We start from the raw sequence: 19248 nt of genomic DNA, 5'->3' as shown, positions 1-19248 counted from the left end.
CGATTGTTTACAGTGGCCTGCGTCTCCGTGACACAGAGGGTGGTCTCTCACCTGAAGGCTGTACAGCCGTTGGGAAAGCATCAGCACTCTGTCGAAAAACTGAAAGAGAAGAGAGAGAGAGAGAGAAGGGGAAGCAAACATCATCAGCACCACCACCACCATGAACAAATACCACCAGTGCTTCGGTGGGATCTTTAGGAAAACAGCACAGTGCACTGCCCGGGCCTTGGCCCAACCCGTGTGGATCGGGCGGGTGGGCCCCGGGGAGCCAGCATCCTAACCTCGGCCTCCGGGAAGGAGTTGGACCAGATGCGGTTCCAGCTGGCAGGGGGCGGGGAGCAGCCGTCCTCGACCTGAGAGAGAGACGAGCCACAAGCCACACAGTCAGATAGCACCGAGACCACTGTAATTATCGCGCGCACACACACCCACACACACACCCACACACACACACACACACACACACAGTCGGGTCAAACAGTGTGGATCCTTTAAACAAAGGGCGTTTCGCCCTGGGGTGGGGACGGGTGTGGGCGAGGGCAGCTTATGCGGACAGGCCGGGTCACTAACGTGTTATAATGTGTTTGTCTGGAGATTCTTGAGGATCAGGAGGACTAGGGCTGTCAGGTTGCGTCATCGCACCCTGCCCTCTATTTAGGACCAAACACGGTGAGGTAAGACACGCGGCAGACCAGCGTCATGTGGACGGCACACTTTCAGGATGGCCGGGCCTTGTTTACAGAAAACACTGTGGCGTTGTGACATCTCTGGCTGGTGACGGACTACGTGTGTGTGTGTGTGTGTGTGTGTCTGTGTCTGTGTCTGTGTGTGTGTGTGTGTGTGTGTGGTGTGTGTGTGTGTGTTCCTCACCGCGTGCTCCTGGGTGTGGCTGCCAGAGAGGTCTTTGAGCTGAGGGTCTGAGCGGGCTCTCTGGCTCCTGTCTCGACTCCTGGCCTTGTTCCTCCTCACACTGCAGTCTGGCACAGGCAAACACACACACACACACACACACACACACACACACACACACACGTCACAACAAGAAAGGCCACACACAACACAAATAAACAGAAACATTCCAAGTCAAACAAGTGTACATATACAAGTGGGCCTGCATGACAAGTCGTGTCGTGTTCACATCGTGGACATTATAAACAAACAATTATTTAGTTATTTAAAAAGTGATTTCCCAAATGACCAAACAAAACATGGTGGTGCCATGCTCAACGGCCAGGTCGGTGGCTGGACTCACTCTTGGGGAGGATGCTGGGGCTTCTGTCGTAGCCCCCGAACGTGCCCGCTCTCCTGGGTAGATTCCCAGAGCTGCCCCCAGCCTCCAGCCGTGGGGATGAGGAACCGTCCCTCTCCTCTTCATCCTCCACCTCCTCCTCCTCTTCGTCCTCCGCCCCTCCTCCTCGACCTCCTCCCTCACCCCAGACTGGAGCAGATTCTGGAGGTTCTCCACTAGAGAGGATGAGATAGGGAACACGATGACGAAGGGAGCCTTAAGAGACCCGACCACTTGAAATACATCATTTGCGTTTGTTTGTGTCGTCTGTGCGTCAGGCCTTGTTTATAACAAGGTCCCCGTCCCATTTATTCAATGTAGACACTCATCACATCAACTGCCAAGCTCCCATTAAAAGATGCACTTTTCCTGGAAGTTCTTGCGTCAATGTACTCTGAGATGTAAACAACCCATTTCTTCTTCAGTGTGTGCGAGTTCCCCCCCCCCTACCCTCGGTGATGGCTCCCTTGAGCAGCGCTTCCCCCTGCTGGAGGTCCGAGGCATCGCCCCGGAGCAGCAGTCTGGAGCGGGAGGCCGTGTCCTCCAGGCCCGCCGTGGTCTCCGCCATCTCGGCAAACAGCTGCAGCTTCTCGGTGAGCGCGTGGACCACCAGCGCGTCCTTCTGGTTCAGACGGTCTACGGGCGGAGGGGAGACGAGGTCGGGTGTTAAAAGAGAAGGCCTTATTGATGATGTATTGCAACGGATGATACAGAAAATGTATTTCCTTTAAATATCCCTGCAAAATTATAATAAACATATCGTTTTTTACATTTTGAGGAAAAATTGAAATAATTCCCGATTTGGGGGCCTGGCTGAATCTGTTAAAGAACTCAAGGGTTTGGAGGAAGTAACAAAGTCAACTTGAGAAGGATCACTGTGTCCTGTCGCCCTCTGGTGGCCGAGTATTGACAGTTCAATCCGACAAACAGCCTTTACCTTGGAACTCTTTGAACCTCACGGCCCGCGCCTCCTCTTCCTCACTGAAGAGCCTCCCCTCTGTGTGTGGACAGCTGGGACGAAGAGGAAGAAAGGAGAAAGAAGCAGAACAAATTATACTATGATTTTCCCGCGACTTCGAGGTCAAAGGGGAGGAGCAGAGCCCCCAGGAGATGACGGGGAACTCGGCGGCTACCTCTCCATGGCCTGCCGGATCAGGCTCATCCAGGTGTTGCGTTCCTCCTTGGAGCTGGTGTGGATCTCGTACATCTCGGGCTCCTTGGAGGAGGCGCAGATCAGGAACATGGCCTTCTCCTCGTGGGCCACCTCCCTGACGATGAGCTTCTGTAGCGAGATCACAGACGGCTTGTTGTCCTGGAGGGGGGTGGGGGGGGGGGAGGAGAGAGAGAGAGCGAGAGAGTTCAAAATTAAAAACTTTCGGCTCATATAACGGACAGATGTAACGTTACATGTGAATGATATTGAAAATTAGGGCCAGATTCAGGTATTTTATTTCATTAAAGTATTATAATAGTAGCGAAATCATAGAAATAATGTGGGAGAATTCAAAAATAGAACGTGGAGCGGTAAGTTATCGGCTCATACGAACAGTTACAACGATACAGGTGAATGATATTGAAAATGGGTACCAGATTTACATTTTTTATTATATCAAAGTATTATAATAGCGAAATCAAAAAAAGAATGTGGGAGAATTCAAAATTAGAAAGTGTAGTGTTAAACCAGAACAAATCTAACGATATTTGTGTGAATGATACAGATGAATAGTATTGAAAATGAGGGACGGATTCACATTTTTTAATTATATAAAAGTCAAGATTCACATGACCACATATTACTCAAACACACTTGACAGGACACATGCCACTTGTGGTGGTGGTGGTGGTGTCAGTGTGTAGTGGTATTGGGAGTGCACTCACCACCATGGCGAACACGTATCGCTGGTCCTTCTCCTGCAGCAGAAGCAGCACGTCTGACAGAAGCACGGCCAGGATGTCTGGGGGGCGGACAAAAGCAACGCTCGGTAAGGAGATAGGTAAAGGAGGTGAAAAACTAAACCCCGCTCCCCTGGACGACAGATCCAGAGCTCACTGCTGCAGTTTTGGGAGGAGACTGGGGGGTACCCATCACATTTAGAAAGGATACATATGCACCCCCCCTGCCTACTTTCTACCAGTGGTACACTTCATTAACATACGACCACTGCTTATGTGATGAAAACATTTTTCAATCACATAAAAAAAAAATATGTATTCAAAAATACATAATTAAATTATGAATTCATTTAATAAACCCAGGACAGGAGAGGAGAGGAGAGCAGAGGGAGAGATAAAGACTCGACAGGAGACTGTCTGCAGGTCCATCAGATTTCTATTACTGTTTACTATTCAGACTAATAAAATAAATGAAAAAAAGCTTCATTCTGACTGTTGACCCACTCAAAGGGCTGAGGGTAAGGGTGTGAATTGCACCCTCACTAACCAAACGTGAACCAGTGACAGAGCTGGAATAGCTCCATAAACTAACGTCAACGGCTTATCGTTTAAGGTTCAAGGGTTCCTCCCTTGGCTTTGCAGAGGGTTTCATCTCCCTTATCGGGCGCGGTACCACGGTAGGCCTCGGAGATCAAGTTACAATGCAAATAAAGAAGATGAGTGTGCAATGCCCGGACACGGACCCGTGTACTTGGGATATTTCAGGCTGCTCTTAACATGCGTGTCTGTCGCCATGTACGTCATGCATGTAGTCTGTAGCGCACGTCTTAAACGCCCTGTAACCTTGTACCGTGCGAACAAGTTCATAATTAGAACATGGGGTGGTGAACTCTCTGGTCCCATGTACAGATATAACCTTACCGATGAATGACACTGAGGAGGAGTGCCAGATTCACATTATTAATTAATGCAATTCTGTAAATAAGGAAAGTGGGGGCAGCTAGGTGGCTGAACCAGGTAGTGCACCAACCCTGTAGGCGACCTCAGCTTCAGTCCCTCCTATGGCCCTATGCTACATGTCCATCCTTCCTTCCTATGCTACATGTCCTTCCCTTCCTTCCTATGCTACATGTCCTTACCTTCCTTCCTTCAGTTCCCACCGATTCCTTCCCTTCCTTCCTATGCTGCATGTCCTTCCTTCCCATGCTATATATCCGTTCCCTCCCTCCCCCGTTACACCCCCACCCACCTTTGAGCCGTCCGGAGGCGGCCTTCCAGTGCACCGTGCCCGTGTGCAGCAGCGTCCTCCTCCCGGGGGCCAGGTCCTCCCGCCGGAACACGCGGCCGTCCTTGATCTTCCCCAGCGCCTTGGGCTCCATGCGGCCGTGGATGTCCCGCAGCCGCAGCGTCTTCTCGTGGAGGTTGACCAGCGCGTCCACCTGGACGATGCCGTTCTTGATGAGCACCAGCGCCCGCGTCAGCTCCTCGTGCTCCTCCGTCCCCGCTGGGGAGGGGGGGGGGGGGGGGGGGGAGAGGCAGGGAGAGCGGCGGGCGTGAGGCGGGCAGAGGCTTCACCGTTTACAGGACGCCCCGACCGTCGCTACGACGGGGGCTTTGGGAGGGAGAGATGTTCCGACACCGTTGTTCCTTCCCGATACAGATTCCCATTCCTGAACTTGAGAAATCCGCCGATATCTCACCCCCACACCCCTCTCACGCACTTATTGTTTGTTGTACGTCCTTGCACTTCAAAATAGTACTCATCATTGTGCAGCATCTGATCCTAGCGGTCTTTATTGGATACGGGGAATGGGTTAACCTAGAAATTGTTATTGCTTGGCACTTGGTTCTACGAACATCCTTACTGCACCGACAGAGATATATTGGTTTCCCTTTCGTCTGACAAATGTACTTACGGTATTGTAAGTTGCTTTGGATAAAAGAGTCAAGCATTTAGTACAAAGCATTAGAATAGGCGTCAGGGCTAGCGGGTGGCCCATTACCTTCCGTGTTCTGCAGGATGCGCTCGACCAGGACGGGGTACTTGGTGATGCGCTGGGTCACCAGCAGAACACACTCTGTCACGCCCAGCCTCCGCACAATGGGAAAGTTGTTGATTTTCTATAACCATCAAAAACGACAAAAAAGGCAAGAGAGAAAGAGCAGATGCATTGAGCCGATTGCCACACACTCAAACATCTTGGGTGGAGGACGGTCAGACTGTCCCTGGCCCGGTCTTCATCCACGGCCACGGCGGACTCACCCGCATGAGGTTCTGGAACTTCTTGTTGTTCTGCAGCTGCTCCTTGTAGAAGCTCACCGCCTCCAGGTGGCTACTGCAGAAGTCCCCGTAGCTCTCCTTCATCTTCTCCCCGATCTCACCCGAGAACTGGGGAACAAACGTTGAGGAGATAAGGACGCTTCCTGGGTGCCAATGGCTTCAAACAATTTATTTATTTTTCGACTCATTTCTTCAGAAGGTTCCTTGGTTCATTTGTTATGTTTTTGGAAGTGGCAACCGATGGTTTGGCCTCAACTACAACCGTGTTTGATTCATATCCCATTCTGAGGCAGACGTTACGTTATGGTTGAGTGGAAAATCTGCTTGGCACTGACATTGTAAATATAACACACACACACACACACACACACACACACACACACACACACACACACACACAGTCTTTCCTCATCAACTTTTGTGCTTGGAATTCACCACTTTTCAGACTATGCCCCACAAGACTATGACTCATGGAGCCATCTGCCAAAAGAGACGCAACCACAATCATAACCAGCTTAGACAGTTCCTCAGTGGTACTTCCTGTAAATCCCTTTACTGACTGTATTTTTTGTGTTCACGCCGTCTTTTGTGTGCAAAACACACACAAAGAGTGAGCGAGTGAGTGAGTAAGTGAGTGAGTGCGTAAGTGAGTCGAGTGTTTGTGCGTCACCCCTACCTGTCCAATGAGCACATCCGCCAGCCTGTTGATAAAGTAGTTCCTCTCGCCGGGCGCCAGGAGGCAGTCCCTCCGGCGCTCCTTGAGGCGGGACAGGAAGTTGGTGTGGAGGTCTAGGAGACTCTCCAGGCGGGGGAACAGGCAGTCCAGCTTAGACGGCTCCATCTGCAGGTTCTCCTTCAGCTCGCGCACGTACACGCACAGCATGATCTTCAGCGTGCGCACGTGGTGCATCTCGGTCTGCATCAGCTCTGGGGTGGAGGAGGGGAGGGACGGCAGGTTATTCCCACCATCTTCTTATGGCGAGATTCTAATGGTTTTACATTGTACTGTCCAAAGGAAAGGATTCTTATTTATTTTGCATATTTTAATGAATAAGGGTGGACATAACTATGTTTCAAAGGTAGAACTGAATTGGCCACTGTGTCCTCATACCGTAAACCTAACTCAAAGTAGATGTTAGGCTCTGCTGTTTTATACTGCGGTTGCGTTTTAATTCTTATTAAAAAAAATGATGACAAGGATTTAGATATTTAAGTAAAATATGTAATTGGCTGCTATTCTATGACGATGCGAAAATGTATGCAACACCTTTATTCGAAGCCTTCTACATTATTCAAATATCTATATCAAGTCTCACCGTAGATGACGTCCTGTCTCTTCACCATCTCCTTGGAGTACTTCTTGACACACTGCTGGTCCACAGACAGACTCCAGGACTCGGCCTCCAGGTCCTGGGCGTCGGCCTCCAGCTCAGCCCGCACTGCTACGTAGTGGACATCTGGAGGAGAAGGGGCGGGGCTAGAGATGTTCAATGCTATTTTTTCCTTCCCGATTCCGATTCCTGAACTTGAGTATCAGCCACCTGTTCTACTAACAGCACTTGTTCTTATTGAAGGGTTCTCTTACGATGACAGCAATGTAAAGTCGGTTCACCTACTGTGTAAACATTTTTTTTTCAGAACTAGATCATTTACCTTTATAATATTAATTATAATAATACATTAGTATTCTTGAAGTTAGGCGTCCATTCATCTATTTTTTTCCGAATTTGTAGCTCCAGCAAACGTAGGTCGGAATGACGAGACAACCAAAACTGTATTTTAGGCAGTATCGGAGGAATTTCCAATACGTGTATCAGCATCGGTAATTGCTGTATAACTTAGTGTAGGTTTAAATTAGATAATGTGTTGTCAAAGACAAAATACCAACAAGGTTCAGGCCAGCATGTGTTCGATACAGCTCATGTGGTTCATACTGCCTCCTAGCGATCTGTCGGCAGCTTGTCACATTTGCGTGTGCTCCTGCTAATTCCTAAGATTTGTCGGCAGAAAAGGTTGTTACTAAAATGGTGCCAAGAACACGTCTGGGTTATTGATGATGGCCAAACTAAGAGGAAACATGGAACATGGTCTTTCAGACATTAGCCAGGACTACAGAACAGAGCTAATGCTGTCAATGAACCCTAAACAAACATCTGAAATCAATTCCAATAAGGGTACATAATAGGGCCTAAAAAAAAAAATGTTTGGTTCCGGTTTCCGACCGACCCTGTCAATTTATGTGCGACTCAAATTATTTTATGAGCTTTATAAAAAAATAAAAAAATAAAAAAAAAAAAAAAATTGATGCAAACTTTAATTACGTTTTGGTACAGCACCTCTTCATTCTGTACAAGGATGAGCGAATTTTCGCGTTTTTAAATGAAAACAACCTACCTATCATTCGCTGCCGCTGGAAAAAATAAAATAAATTCCCTACCTACCCATGACCTCAACTGACAACCAACAGGAACCAAACTTTTTTTTTTTTTAGGCCTAGACAATATGGTGTTCCAATGTGACATCTTTTGACTACAGCCCAAGAAAAGGATTTGTAAACAACAACAACGTTGTTTGCAACTAGGATCCAGCCATCCCCCTCAGCGTGTGGCCTGGTGGCGTAGTGGCATGGCGTTTCTCCTTCAAAACAAGGGCGTGTATGATACAAATCAGCCCGTATCACAGCAGCACGAGGCATGGCACGCCGTTGGCCAGTTCCCAGTAATCCTCTCCCTCTCTCTCTCCCACACGCACCACTTTAATGAGCAAGGGTTAGGACACCTCCTCCTCTCCTCCCTTCAAAGGATGTAAGAGCTGCACCGTCTCCCTCAAAAACAAAAAATACCTGCTCTTCGTGTAAATCCACAGCGATAAAATAACAACTTTTAGACTTATACCACACACACACACACACACACACACACACACACACACACACACACACACACACACACCACACACACACACACACACACACACCCAAAAGGATGGCGTGAAAGAAATATTTTCAATGCAAATAAATCGTCAGGAGTTATGGAAAACCGTGGTCAAGGGACCCACCTTCTACGAGGATGGACTCGGTGGTGGAGGGGGCTAGGGAGACCGTGTCGTCCGCGCGCTTGCGGAAGGCATCGGTCTCATCCATCCTCCGGGAAGGGTTCTAGTGAGGGTTTGGGGGGGGGGGGGGGGGGGGAGACAGACAGACATTAACCAAGACTTCCACAAAGAGAGCTCGCAGAAACGTGTCACGGGTTTCGGTTATGCCATCAATAAGCGCCAAATTGTGAACTTAAATTGAAACACGATTCTAAGAACATCCTGCTACTTCCCAGGTGGTTGAACACCCGAGCCAATGAAAAAGGTTTTTCAGCTATTATTCAAGACATAGAACATTCTTTCCCAATTTATCTTTTATTATTTAAAGTAGAGTCCACTATATCCAAATTCGACAGCAACGTAAATACATACAGTGAATGCAGAAATGTTTGCACGTGCGCGTACGTGCATGTGCGTGCGTGCGTGCCTACCCTGAGTTGTTGTGACGGAGGCTGGAGGCGTAGCTGGAGGGCTGGGTGCCGGATCCGCGCGGGACGAAGCTCATGCCTGGGGAGCGGGGCCTGCCCGACGGGCCATCCGCGGTCAGCAGCGACGCTCGGCCCGGCTGCTCTCGGGGCGCCTCCCCGTCCGCGCCTCTGGACACTAGGGGCGCAAGCGGAGCGGGGTGAGACGGGAGGAAGGAGGACAGAGAGAGACGAGAGAAGAGCCAGTCGGACGGACAGGAGGACGATGAGGTGGCGGCGACGGTGGAGCTGGTGGCAGAGGGGGGGGAGCGGGACTTCCTGTCAGGCTGCTGTCCCAGCTGGCAGCACTTCTTCAGCCAGGAGCGTGGGAGGCTCTCCAGGAAGTGGGAGGTGAGCGGGTCCCGGTGCATCAGCACGCGGATCCCCCGGCGCTCGGAGAGAACCCGCGAGGACGAAGAGGAAGAGGAGGAGGAGGAGGAGGAGAACGAAGGGGGATGCTTCGGCAGTTTGGCCCGGCATCGGGCAGCCCGGTTGGGGCCCTTGAAAGCGGCGAGCTCCATCCGTCCAGGCGCAACACGACGACCGCAGAAACGTAGGACCGCACAATCAATGAGGCGCCGGTCGGAATGGTGGAATCGAGGGCTCAGCAGCGATCGGGGTTTCAGCGGGAAAACAAATAGAGGAGGAGGGAGGCAGCAGGCTTTATAACGAGACCTCACCCCTCCCCAACAACACGATGCTGTGCATCGTGTTGTTGCTTCTAGAACAACCTCCCGGGGGTCACTCGTTTCGTCGTCTCCTGGACCCCCGTGCTGAGCCCTGATTGGCCAGATCGGGAGGTGAAAATAAAAAAGGTGTGTGGCGGATTCTGCTGTTGCAAGGAGAATAACAACCTCCATAGCTGAAGATTAACTTAAGCTGCTCTCTGCAGAGTCTGAATCCGGTTGCACCGATAAAACGCAGTTTAAACCTCAAAAATGATCTGCTCTTCATAAAGATAGATATTGATAACACACATGTTATCCAACTATCACATCTAATAATAAGACAATACTTTATCGGATCCCAGAATGGAAATTTGCTAAATTAATTTCATGAGTATTCCCTGCTATATCCTTAACAGCGCACAACTAATAACCAGCATGCGTTTTGGGAGACCCTGTCAATCATGCTAAGCTTCAGCTCTGTCCCCAGAGTGACAAACAGAGCCGGTTAATTTGACACAGTGGGCCACTTCCCCCTCGTCCACACAGCAGCGGATCAGGAGGTGAAAACAGAGCAGGTGTATAGGAGAGGACTCCAGATGTTCCAAGGAGGATAGCCGGTTCCATAGCAGAAGATTAACTTAAGCTGCTGTCTGCTGAGATGGGCTCCCGGGGCACAGATCAGATGCAGTTTACAACAAGAAAAATAGCCCATCATTAAATGATGGATCGTCATCGATAGTCTGACTACAAATATGAATCTATCACATCTAATAGTTACAAGATACTTTTCTGATCCCAGAACAGAAATTCGAGATGATTCATTTAATAACAAGAGTTTTCCCGGCAAGAATTACCAACAGTGCACACCTCAAAACCGGCTTGTGAGCTGGGACACCCTGTCCATCTTGCTAATCCTCAATAATGTCCCCAGAGTGACAAGCAGAGCCCGTTAATTTGACACAGTGGGCTTTCTCCTTACCCCCGTTCCCTCAGTGTTTAATCAAACTGCTCGGATTTCGTCACCACGGCAACCCCGGAACATCAACACAGACGCAGGAAGTCAGCAATTAGGTAAATAATCAAGTAACGAATATTCAAAACATACATTTTAATATCATGTGTGGGGGTGTGTGTTGCTATTACCAAGGTTGGAAGGTAACGTCCTGTTTTCTCGCTGTAAAAAAGAAATTTAAAAAAAGTTAGAGGACATTCCTATAGGCCTCTCTGTGACATATTGGTATTATGGTTAATGCATTAATACAGCCCATTATTTTTGGGATTTGTGCTTACACAAAATACTGACGATTCATGGCCTTAACCCTTTACAGGTTTAAAAAACGTTGAACTCAAGTTTAATTTAAAAAAACATTTAATTTGAAATATAATGACACTACATTCCCAATATTCTAAATAAACAATCAACACTTGATATGAATTGGTAATATTGTCATTACCTTATTCTTGTGGCTGTTGCACTCCCCCAGCAGAGTCCTACAGCTCTTATGGACGTTCACGGCACAATCTGAAAGACAGGACGGGACAGAGCTCCATTAGGACCAGTGTACTATAGACCTCAACCAGCCCTGGGCCACTGAACGTCACGATTCCCCCCCCTCACGCCGTTCTGAACTGAGTGCTTAAGTATTGTCATGAGTTGATGTTCCTAACATATCTTTAGCATGCTCCTTCTCCACATTTTCCAGCTTTCGTCCAAGACGAAACTTTGACGGCACAAACATTGTTTACTTGCAGTGGATTACATGTTTTTTATAAATCCAGAAAAATGTTCAAGATGAAGAAGGCGCAAACATCACATGATGGAAGGAGTTGACAGAGGAGGCTTCCGGAGGTACATCTCAAATACCATTTAGTTTCCATCATTACATCATTAAATAGGGCGGGTTGCTAGGGACATTAAGATTCACAAGTGGAGGCGAGAAGCCAAGCCGGCATTTGGCAAATACCAGACCCCTCTGCATCATTCTCATCTTCCTCCCTTGCTGTAGACTGGCTCAAATACACCACATGAAATAGCCTAACGGAGCTAGCAAACACCATACTGCATAGCTTGGCTACTAGCTAGCCATCATAGGCTTACGTCGAGATATATTGAGCTCTGCGCTGACCACCTGAATACCCAAACCTATTGGGTCATCAATAAGTTCAATAACAACTGTAGTCAACCGCCTGTTGAGCCACGGAGGCTGTTGAGTAATGGACACAAATTAAAAAGAAGGCTCACAGCACACAGAGTCACAAGAAACACACATAGGACCAATAGGGATCGGTGCAGTGGAGGTCAAAGCAACCTGGCCTAATGCATCGAATTTGACAAACAACCCTGATGTCCATGAACATGGAGGGTAACTCAATACTGCCGGGCTTAGAGTAGAGGGTAGTATGTCAGAGCTGCAGCAGTCTCCGTTATTTACACCATTCAGTGCGGCTCTCTGACTTTCCACACCTGTGTGTGCGTGTGCGTGTGCGTGTGTGTGTGTGTGTGTGTCAGTGCGTGCGTGCGTGCGTGCGTGCGTGCGTGCGTGCGTGCGTGCGTGCGTGCGTGTCAGTGTGTTGTAACCACATAAACGTCCTGCTTATGCCAGGCAGCAAGGTGATTGTGTGTGACTCCAGGTGGCATGGTTAGCTAACAAAAGTTGGAGTGTAAACATGCCGCTCCCCTTTCTCTGTGCTGCCTAGTACTGAAATAAACTGCTTCCTATGGCCCAATATGTGCCCCTATAGTCACCTCTCTGCACTTCCCCTTCTATGAGGCTCAAGATAATACCGAACAAAAGATGACCGTCTTTGATTAGATAGTACCCTGTCACCCTTTCTCATGAGACCAACAATTGCTCGACTGCAAGGACAACATAACGGCCATGTTTTAACCATGACATGCCAGGCGTGGGCCGAAATGATGACAAAAACCAGCCCTTTGGCAGAGACTCCAAAGATTAAAGAAGCAGCACCTTTTGAAACAGAACCCCCTGTTTCGTCAGAAAGGTAGTCGGATGTCAGCCGTCCCTGGGCTAGGTGACAACGGCGGTAACACAAGCCGAAGACGTGCTTTGCTTTGTCGCTACAGGCGCCGAACACACCCGGTGAGCTGGCCGGTCAGGAAGCAGTCAAGCGGCCAAATCCAAGCAGAGTATTTTTCCACACCACAGCTGTGCGAAATTCTACTCTCGCCCCCAGCCCGGCTCATTCACAGGAGGAAAGGCTCGACCGGTCATCAGTGTCTAATGAGGTCCGTCAGGCCGGCGCAGCCACGCCCAGCGTCTTCAAAGACCAATAAGAATTCACTGGACAAGAGCGACACTGGGACTAATGAAAAGATAAGAACACCTCAGAGCTTAGCATTTTTTTACAGAGAAAACTCACAGTAGTCCTTTTTTTTATAATAGCATAAACATGTCATCAAAATCACTGAAAGTACTCAGTGGGTGATCAAAAGTAATGGCTGCCTACGTTGCTGTGGAAGATCTTATCAGGCTTTAGAACAGAATGTTGCTCGATGGGACCAAACAAATCAAAACAAGAACGCTATGTGCATGCATTGCCAACTGACAACAGCTCTTTCAATCACTCACCTCCACAGCCAGTATTTCCTTACTTGAGGCATAAGAGGCTGAATCTATATAGACTAAAAAAAAGATTTATCAAAATATGAATGGAATATAAACTGGATCCACACCGCCCATAAACAGAAGGAGTCCAAGACTACAGCAGTGAAAGTCCACTTCTCTCACGCCATCCCCCAGACCTCCACCTTAACCTTTATCCACCAACTGAGCCAATACCTGAGAACTGACAGATGACCCATTTCAGGAAGCAGGCTTGTGGTGTACCAGCCACACTGAGACTTCCACCGACTATCAACCGTGAACTCGCACAAACGGAAACAAGGCCTGTCGGTCTTCCATTGGACCATAGGAATGCCTGGCTGCCTTTCCCTATTTGCTTAGGTTTGCATCAGGCTGGAGTTAATGTTTGACCTATGACCAGCAATGATCATCCCTGTGCTCAGATAACAGGTTGAGAGGAGCGACGGATAAGCACTCCAGAAACAAAAAGGACCGCATTAAACTGGTCATCTCCAAGTCAACCTATCAGTGCCACTCCCGTCTCCTAGCCATGTGAAAGAATGTGTAAGCCCATGTTATCTTACAAGGAGAGGCCACCTCCGACTTACTACAATCACACCACCCGACGTCCAGGCATCAAGGACATGTCATTCTGGTGAACTCGCTCTCAGTAACGGCCAAACAAGTGGCCGTTACAAAAAAGTGTTAAAAGATACTTTGACAGCATGGTAGAGCTTTTCTTGACCTTGAAATCACTGTATGGTGTAAAAGCAGGGTACAGCCGGGGGTATAGGCCTACACCCTAGAACTCAGGTACCCTGGCATTGTTCAGTCTAGGAATAAGAGTTAAAACTCCTGCCAGCTCCGTTAGAGGAGCTGAACAAATGCTGCAGAACCATTTTCAGTTCTACCCTAACTTGAGAAGGTGCCACACACTTTGGCACGTCAATTAGGGGTACAGAAGAGGACAGGATGTGGAGAAGAGAAGAAAGAATGTCACAGACTTATTACTGTGGCAGGTCAAACCAAAGACTTCCTGCGTCAGTGCCTGTTCCCACGCATAAATACAAAAACAATATTTGGGCAACGAAAAAAATATTCATCTTTAGAATGTAGGGCAGCAGTCTGCCGAACGAGCAAAACAATATATCAATGAAAGTAATTCTTTCTTTAAAAGGAAGGTCGTTAATGTCTCTTTTTATCATACTGAAATAGAGTTTTAAAGTTTGGAATCTCCTTTTACGATAGCTCTTAAAGTGTGTAAGAGGTATAAAGTCTCCTTCAAATTACACATTTGTACACATCTAGAGGCAAAAAAATAAACATAGGTAATTGACAGTGCAAGGGTCTCTGAAAGATACAGTGAACACTTACGTCACTTTGATTGGAGAAAGGATGAATATTGTTGAATAAGGCAGTAGACTCGCAGCCCATATAAGTACGTATAGGGACGAGCAAGTGTCAGGCATTGGCAGAGGGCAATGCAGTGATGCTTTAAGAAGCAAACAAGAGACCAACGAGACACGGTTTGTGCTACCAGAGCTTTCAGCATAAAGAGTACGATGTGACCCAGTCAGAAAAGTTATGCTTTTTTAAAAGCAGAAGGGGATGAACACCTTGCTCAGCCACTATCGCTAGCTCGCTGTGAATGCATCCTTGACCGACGTAACAACTACGATGGGAGCACTACTTGAAAATCACAGTCCAGACTGTTTAAGCAACAGATAATTTATATTCCAATATTTTAAAGGATTATGGGGGATGCCAGTTAATTTACTTTAGCGATGTGCATCTAAGCAGTGACCCCTACGACATTAAATGGACCATGGATAAATGTGACAATAGCTAGCTAGCGGCTAACTGGTTGTTCACCTGTTGAGGCACACATAAAAAAAAAAAAAAAAAACACCGCTCAGAAAAGTGGCAGGACATTAATATAACCACGGGAAACAACACTAACATGGTCATATGGATTATGGCCAAGGATAATGGCTGCTGACTTCAACAACAACAACGCTCAACAACAAACAGCTCGTTAGCCAGCTAACTGAGGGACGCGGAGTCGCTCTCAGTCCACTAGCATCCCGGCTAGCATGCCGAGTCACAAGCCATCTACAACGCAGCAGCCCACTCACACACTCGATCCTCCACTTTGATATTCATTCACACACATTGGCAGCCGAGGGACCCACAAGCAACAGTTAAGATACACACAGTGGGGCCAAAGTAAACGACAGGCTAACATTAGCGGGCTAGCTGGCGGCCAGGATGTGTGGGAAGTCCATTGAAAGAAACAACGGGAGTTTATCCACCTGATCCCGCTTGGCTCCACAGGAGCGACCACTTACCGTTCAGAGAGTAAAACTAACTATTCCCCTTCTTGAGTGGCGGTTCACTGAAGATGTCGTATTCCATACACCTGCTGAATCAGTGCCCTCACTGGGATGAATGCAAATAAGGGTTCCACACTCTTCTTTTTGTCCAGTTTGGTCTCCTACTCTCCAGTGGGAACAATCTCTGGCATACAAACGACGCATTCCACGGGCTGATTCTAGGCTGATTCCCCCCAGGGCTTCAAATTAAAGAGATACTCACTGATTTTCTCACGCGTCTACGCCAGGAGACGCTGCAACTAGAGTTGGATGTTTGTTATCTGACTAGATTGTTAAGATGGATGTTAACGAGCGGATAAAGCTCTGAAAAGCGCAAATAATTGTTTGTTTTGCGTTGTATATGCGCGTCCGTGCGTGCGTGTGTGTGTGTGTGTGTGTGTGAGAGAGAGGGAGTGAGAGACATTAATGATTCATCCTGTCTTGTATGGTCATTGTTAACTAAAAAGTCTGAATGTCTGGTGCCCTGCGTCTCTCGATATGTGCCAGAACAACGTTGTGTAATGAGCTCAATAACCACCAACAGTCAAGCATTACTACACTACTACACTCCTTTGACAGACTATGTAATATGTAGTAATTCGAGAGACATTTGACTTTTTAAACTTAATAGGCTACACGTTGCATAGATGCAACAAATGTCCATTTATTTTGTATATGTCTGTATAGGCCTACATTACTCCACAGCTGACTGCTATGTAGGCCTATCACAGAAGTCACAATGTTATAAGCGTATAATAACAAATAATGAGAATCCTAGTTCCGTTTCCTAGTTCTGTTAACTAGTTCTTTGGTATCTAACTTCCGTGTTTAAGTTAGGGACTTTCTTAAGGGGTTGTAAGGGAATGTTCCAACAGGAGACACCATCCATCACGCGTGCATAGCCGAGCGCTCTGTGTCTCATCACGTAGCCCACTGGGAGAGACGTCACTGGCATATGAATTTAATTCATATGAGCGGAGGAGCCAACAGCTGTTGAAAGATGCTTCACAGTCGTCCTCATGGTGGATGCATGGCCATGTGTTTTCGCTTTGGCATGCCAATACCATGTCATTATACTCAATAAAAACCTGTCTTCTGTGAGAACCCATGATAAGTTTTGCTCATCAGTGTTTTTGTTTAAACTGCGATCAGATGATGGTACAAGTGTGGTAGTAATAATGACAAGGTATGCTACTATAACCATACGGAATGGCCTGCATACAGTCAATATTACCACAGCACTGCTCAGTGGTGGTCCAGTGTCTATGAATATTAATTGCAGCAAGGAAATGGGGGAGGATAAACGGCAGACGAGACCCAAAGTGAGTTGATGAGGTCTGAATATTGTTACACCCAGTGTGTAATCACTTTATGGGACAAGTAGACCACCTGGTTCAATCGTACATGTGCACGGTGCCAGACAGGGTAGGAAAAAGGTGAAATAAAACTTTTTGCGTGGGTGTGTGGGCATGCCTGCGGGGCAGATCGTTGTCTGCATATGTGTATCTCATGAAGGTGTCATCCTTTACAGAAACTAGCACAAGAGGATGTACAAGTGACAAGTGTGGTAAAAGTTTGGAAAGGTGCAAGACATCATCTGTGTGTGTGTGTGTGTGTGTGTGTGTGTGTGCGTGCGTGCGTGCGTGCGTGCGTGCGTGCGTGCGTGTGTGTGTGTGGGTGCTGGGGGGGGGGGGGGCAGTGCACTGGCAGCAACAGGTGTGTGACAGAACATGCGTGGCGGGGGGGAATGGTGCAGTGAACCGCAGACTCACTCGTGCACTGGAGGCCATGCTTCTGATGCAGGCTTTTGCTGCACAGTGAGCAGTCGGCATAGCTGGAGAAGGAGCCCGGCACCAGGTCGTGCCCGAGGCTGTCACTGCTTCTGCTGCGACACACTTTCTCCTTCTCCTTGACCCTCTCCTTGTGGTGCTCCTTGTTTTCTCTGTTCTTACCCTGGGAGGAAGTGAAAAGGGTTTGTATTTGCATTGGAAGACATGGAGGAAGACATGAAGAACATAACAATGGGGACGATACATCCTATGCCAAATACATTTCTCGAAAACATACAGAAGTAGAGTGTGTGGTTTATAGAAGTATATCCCCCTTAGCCCCCCACAACCCTCTTACGTACTTATTGTATGCTGTACATCCTGGTAATTAATGTACGCACTTATTGTATGTTGTTCGTCCTGGCCCTTGAAAATATAGCGTTATACAGTGATATATTGTTTCTCTTTTATCTGACAAATGTACTTATTGTAAATCGCTTTGGTGTAAGCGTCTGCTAAATACCCGTAATTTAAATGTGAATGTAAGCAGAGCATATTGTAGAATAAAACAGCAGAGTCAGAGCGGAGGGCTTACAGCATAGTGTGGTTTATATTAACCTTGTCTTTGGTGAAGGATCCAGTCACCCTGTTCCTCAGAGAACTGAGAGTCCTCTTCACCTTGGTGCCCTTTTCCACCTTCTCAGTCGGTCCATCTTCTTCCTCATTTCTGACAAAACAACAAAAACATGCTCTACATTAGTCAATTATTCCCCCAAAAGGTAACACATTACAGATTATAACATGATAATTTCTTGATGTTGACATTATAATCTTCCCTTTTTGAACACCTGGGCCAGTGGCCAGGTTACTCGTTAGAAAAATGGAAATATCTGGATTACAAAATGTTCATAGAATAATAAGGGTTGATTTATTTGGGTCAAGGTTCCAGAAGCAACTCCTTAGTGTGTCCAGTAGATGTCCTCCTAATCTCCTTAGCCTTGTTTTGTTTTTTCTTCACCTGTGTTTGATCCGGCACCTGTGCTTTAAAGGGGACATATTATACCACCAGGTGTGAGTGTGATTTGCCTTACAAGCCGTTTCGAAAATCTGCCCCATATGACATCACTAATGGGCGTGTCTACCTAGATATGGGCTGGATAGATCAGTCTACCAGCCTACCCAGTGGACTGAAGTAAACGTTGCTCATCTATCCAGCACAGATCTAGGTGGACACTCCCACTAGTGATGTCATATGGGGCAGATTTTCTAAACGGCTTGTAAGGCAAATCACACTCACACCTGGTGGTATAATATGTCCCGTTTAAATAATTTTCCTTCGTTCACGTGTCGGTGGCGTGCAAAGTTCTTAAGAGTTTCTTCAGTCTTATTTTCCATATAATGTACGACTAAACTGGATGTTTCTTTGTATCAAACTAGGACAAATCTTTTGTTAATCTGGTCATTCGTGAAAGAGAATAAACCAACAGAAAAGCTCAGCCCTACTGTCTCCTGAATATAAAGAGGATACAGACGGATTAGAATGCCTTAACTGGGAATGTCTTGGTCATCTGATCCTCATGTTCAGCCTAACATATGCTGTATACATCATGTCTGGACATATTGAGATAGTCATGTGTCATATGAGATTGTCAACTGTCATATGGTTATCATCACCATTGGGTTGTCATAAGGCTATCAGCTTTAATCACGCACTTCAAACCACTTCTGTATATGATCTTACGGGCACAATCGTTATGCAAATGACCTCACACACCTCGGGTTCGGGATGATTTTCAAAGAGTGTTCGGAAACTAGAAACTTGGTTGTTTTGTTGTT

At 47.3% G+C, this 19248-nt stretch overlaps 1 protein-coding gene across 1 annotated transcript in view; it reads right to left on the bottom strand.

Annotated features, from left to right (window-relative positions):
* Nucleotides 1-19248, bottom strand: part of arhgef18b (rho/rac guanine nucleotide exchange factor (GEF) 18b) — a 42659-nt gene that overhangs the window by 13161 nt on the left and 10250 nt on the right. Inside the window, 20 exon segments of the mRNA XM_030371734.1 lie at nucleotides 52-99; nucleotides 282-353; nucleotides 871-977; nucleotides 1253-1443; nucleotides 1446-1464; nucleotides 1739-1924; nucleotides 2226-2299; nucleotides 2422-2600; nucleotides 3167-3243; nucleotides 4431-4685; nucleotides 5185-5302; nucleotides 5445-5570; nucleotides 6139-6389; nucleotides 6779-6919; nucleotides 8520-8605; nucleotides 8987-9158; nucleotides 10831-10861; nucleotides 11142-11209; nucleotides 17416-17596; nucleotides 18031-18139. Coding sequence (XP_030227594.1) covers nucleotides 52-99; nucleotides 282-353; nucleotides 871-977; nucleotides 1253-1443; nucleotides 1446-1464; nucleotides 1739-1924; nucleotides 2226-2299; nucleotides 2422-2600; nucleotides 3167-3243; nucleotides 4431-4685; nucleotides 5185-5302; nucleotides 5445-5570; nucleotides 6139-6389; nucleotides 6779-6919; nucleotides 8520-8605; nucleotides 8987-9158; nucleotides 10831-10861; nucleotides 11142-11209; nucleotides 17416-17596; nucleotides 18031-18139 — 2491 coding nt within the window.

This window comes from Gadus morhua, chromosome 12, assembly GCF_902167405.1.
Source record: "Gadus morhua chromosome 12, gadMor3.0, whole genome shotgun sequence".
In the NCBI taxonomy this organism is placed as follows: Eukaryota; Metazoa; Chordata; class Actinopteri; order Gadiformes; family Gadidae; genus Gadus; species Gadus morhua.
The sequence above is the reverse complement of the archived record's forward strand: the minus strand, read 5'-3'. Positions and strand labels throughout refer to the sequence as shown.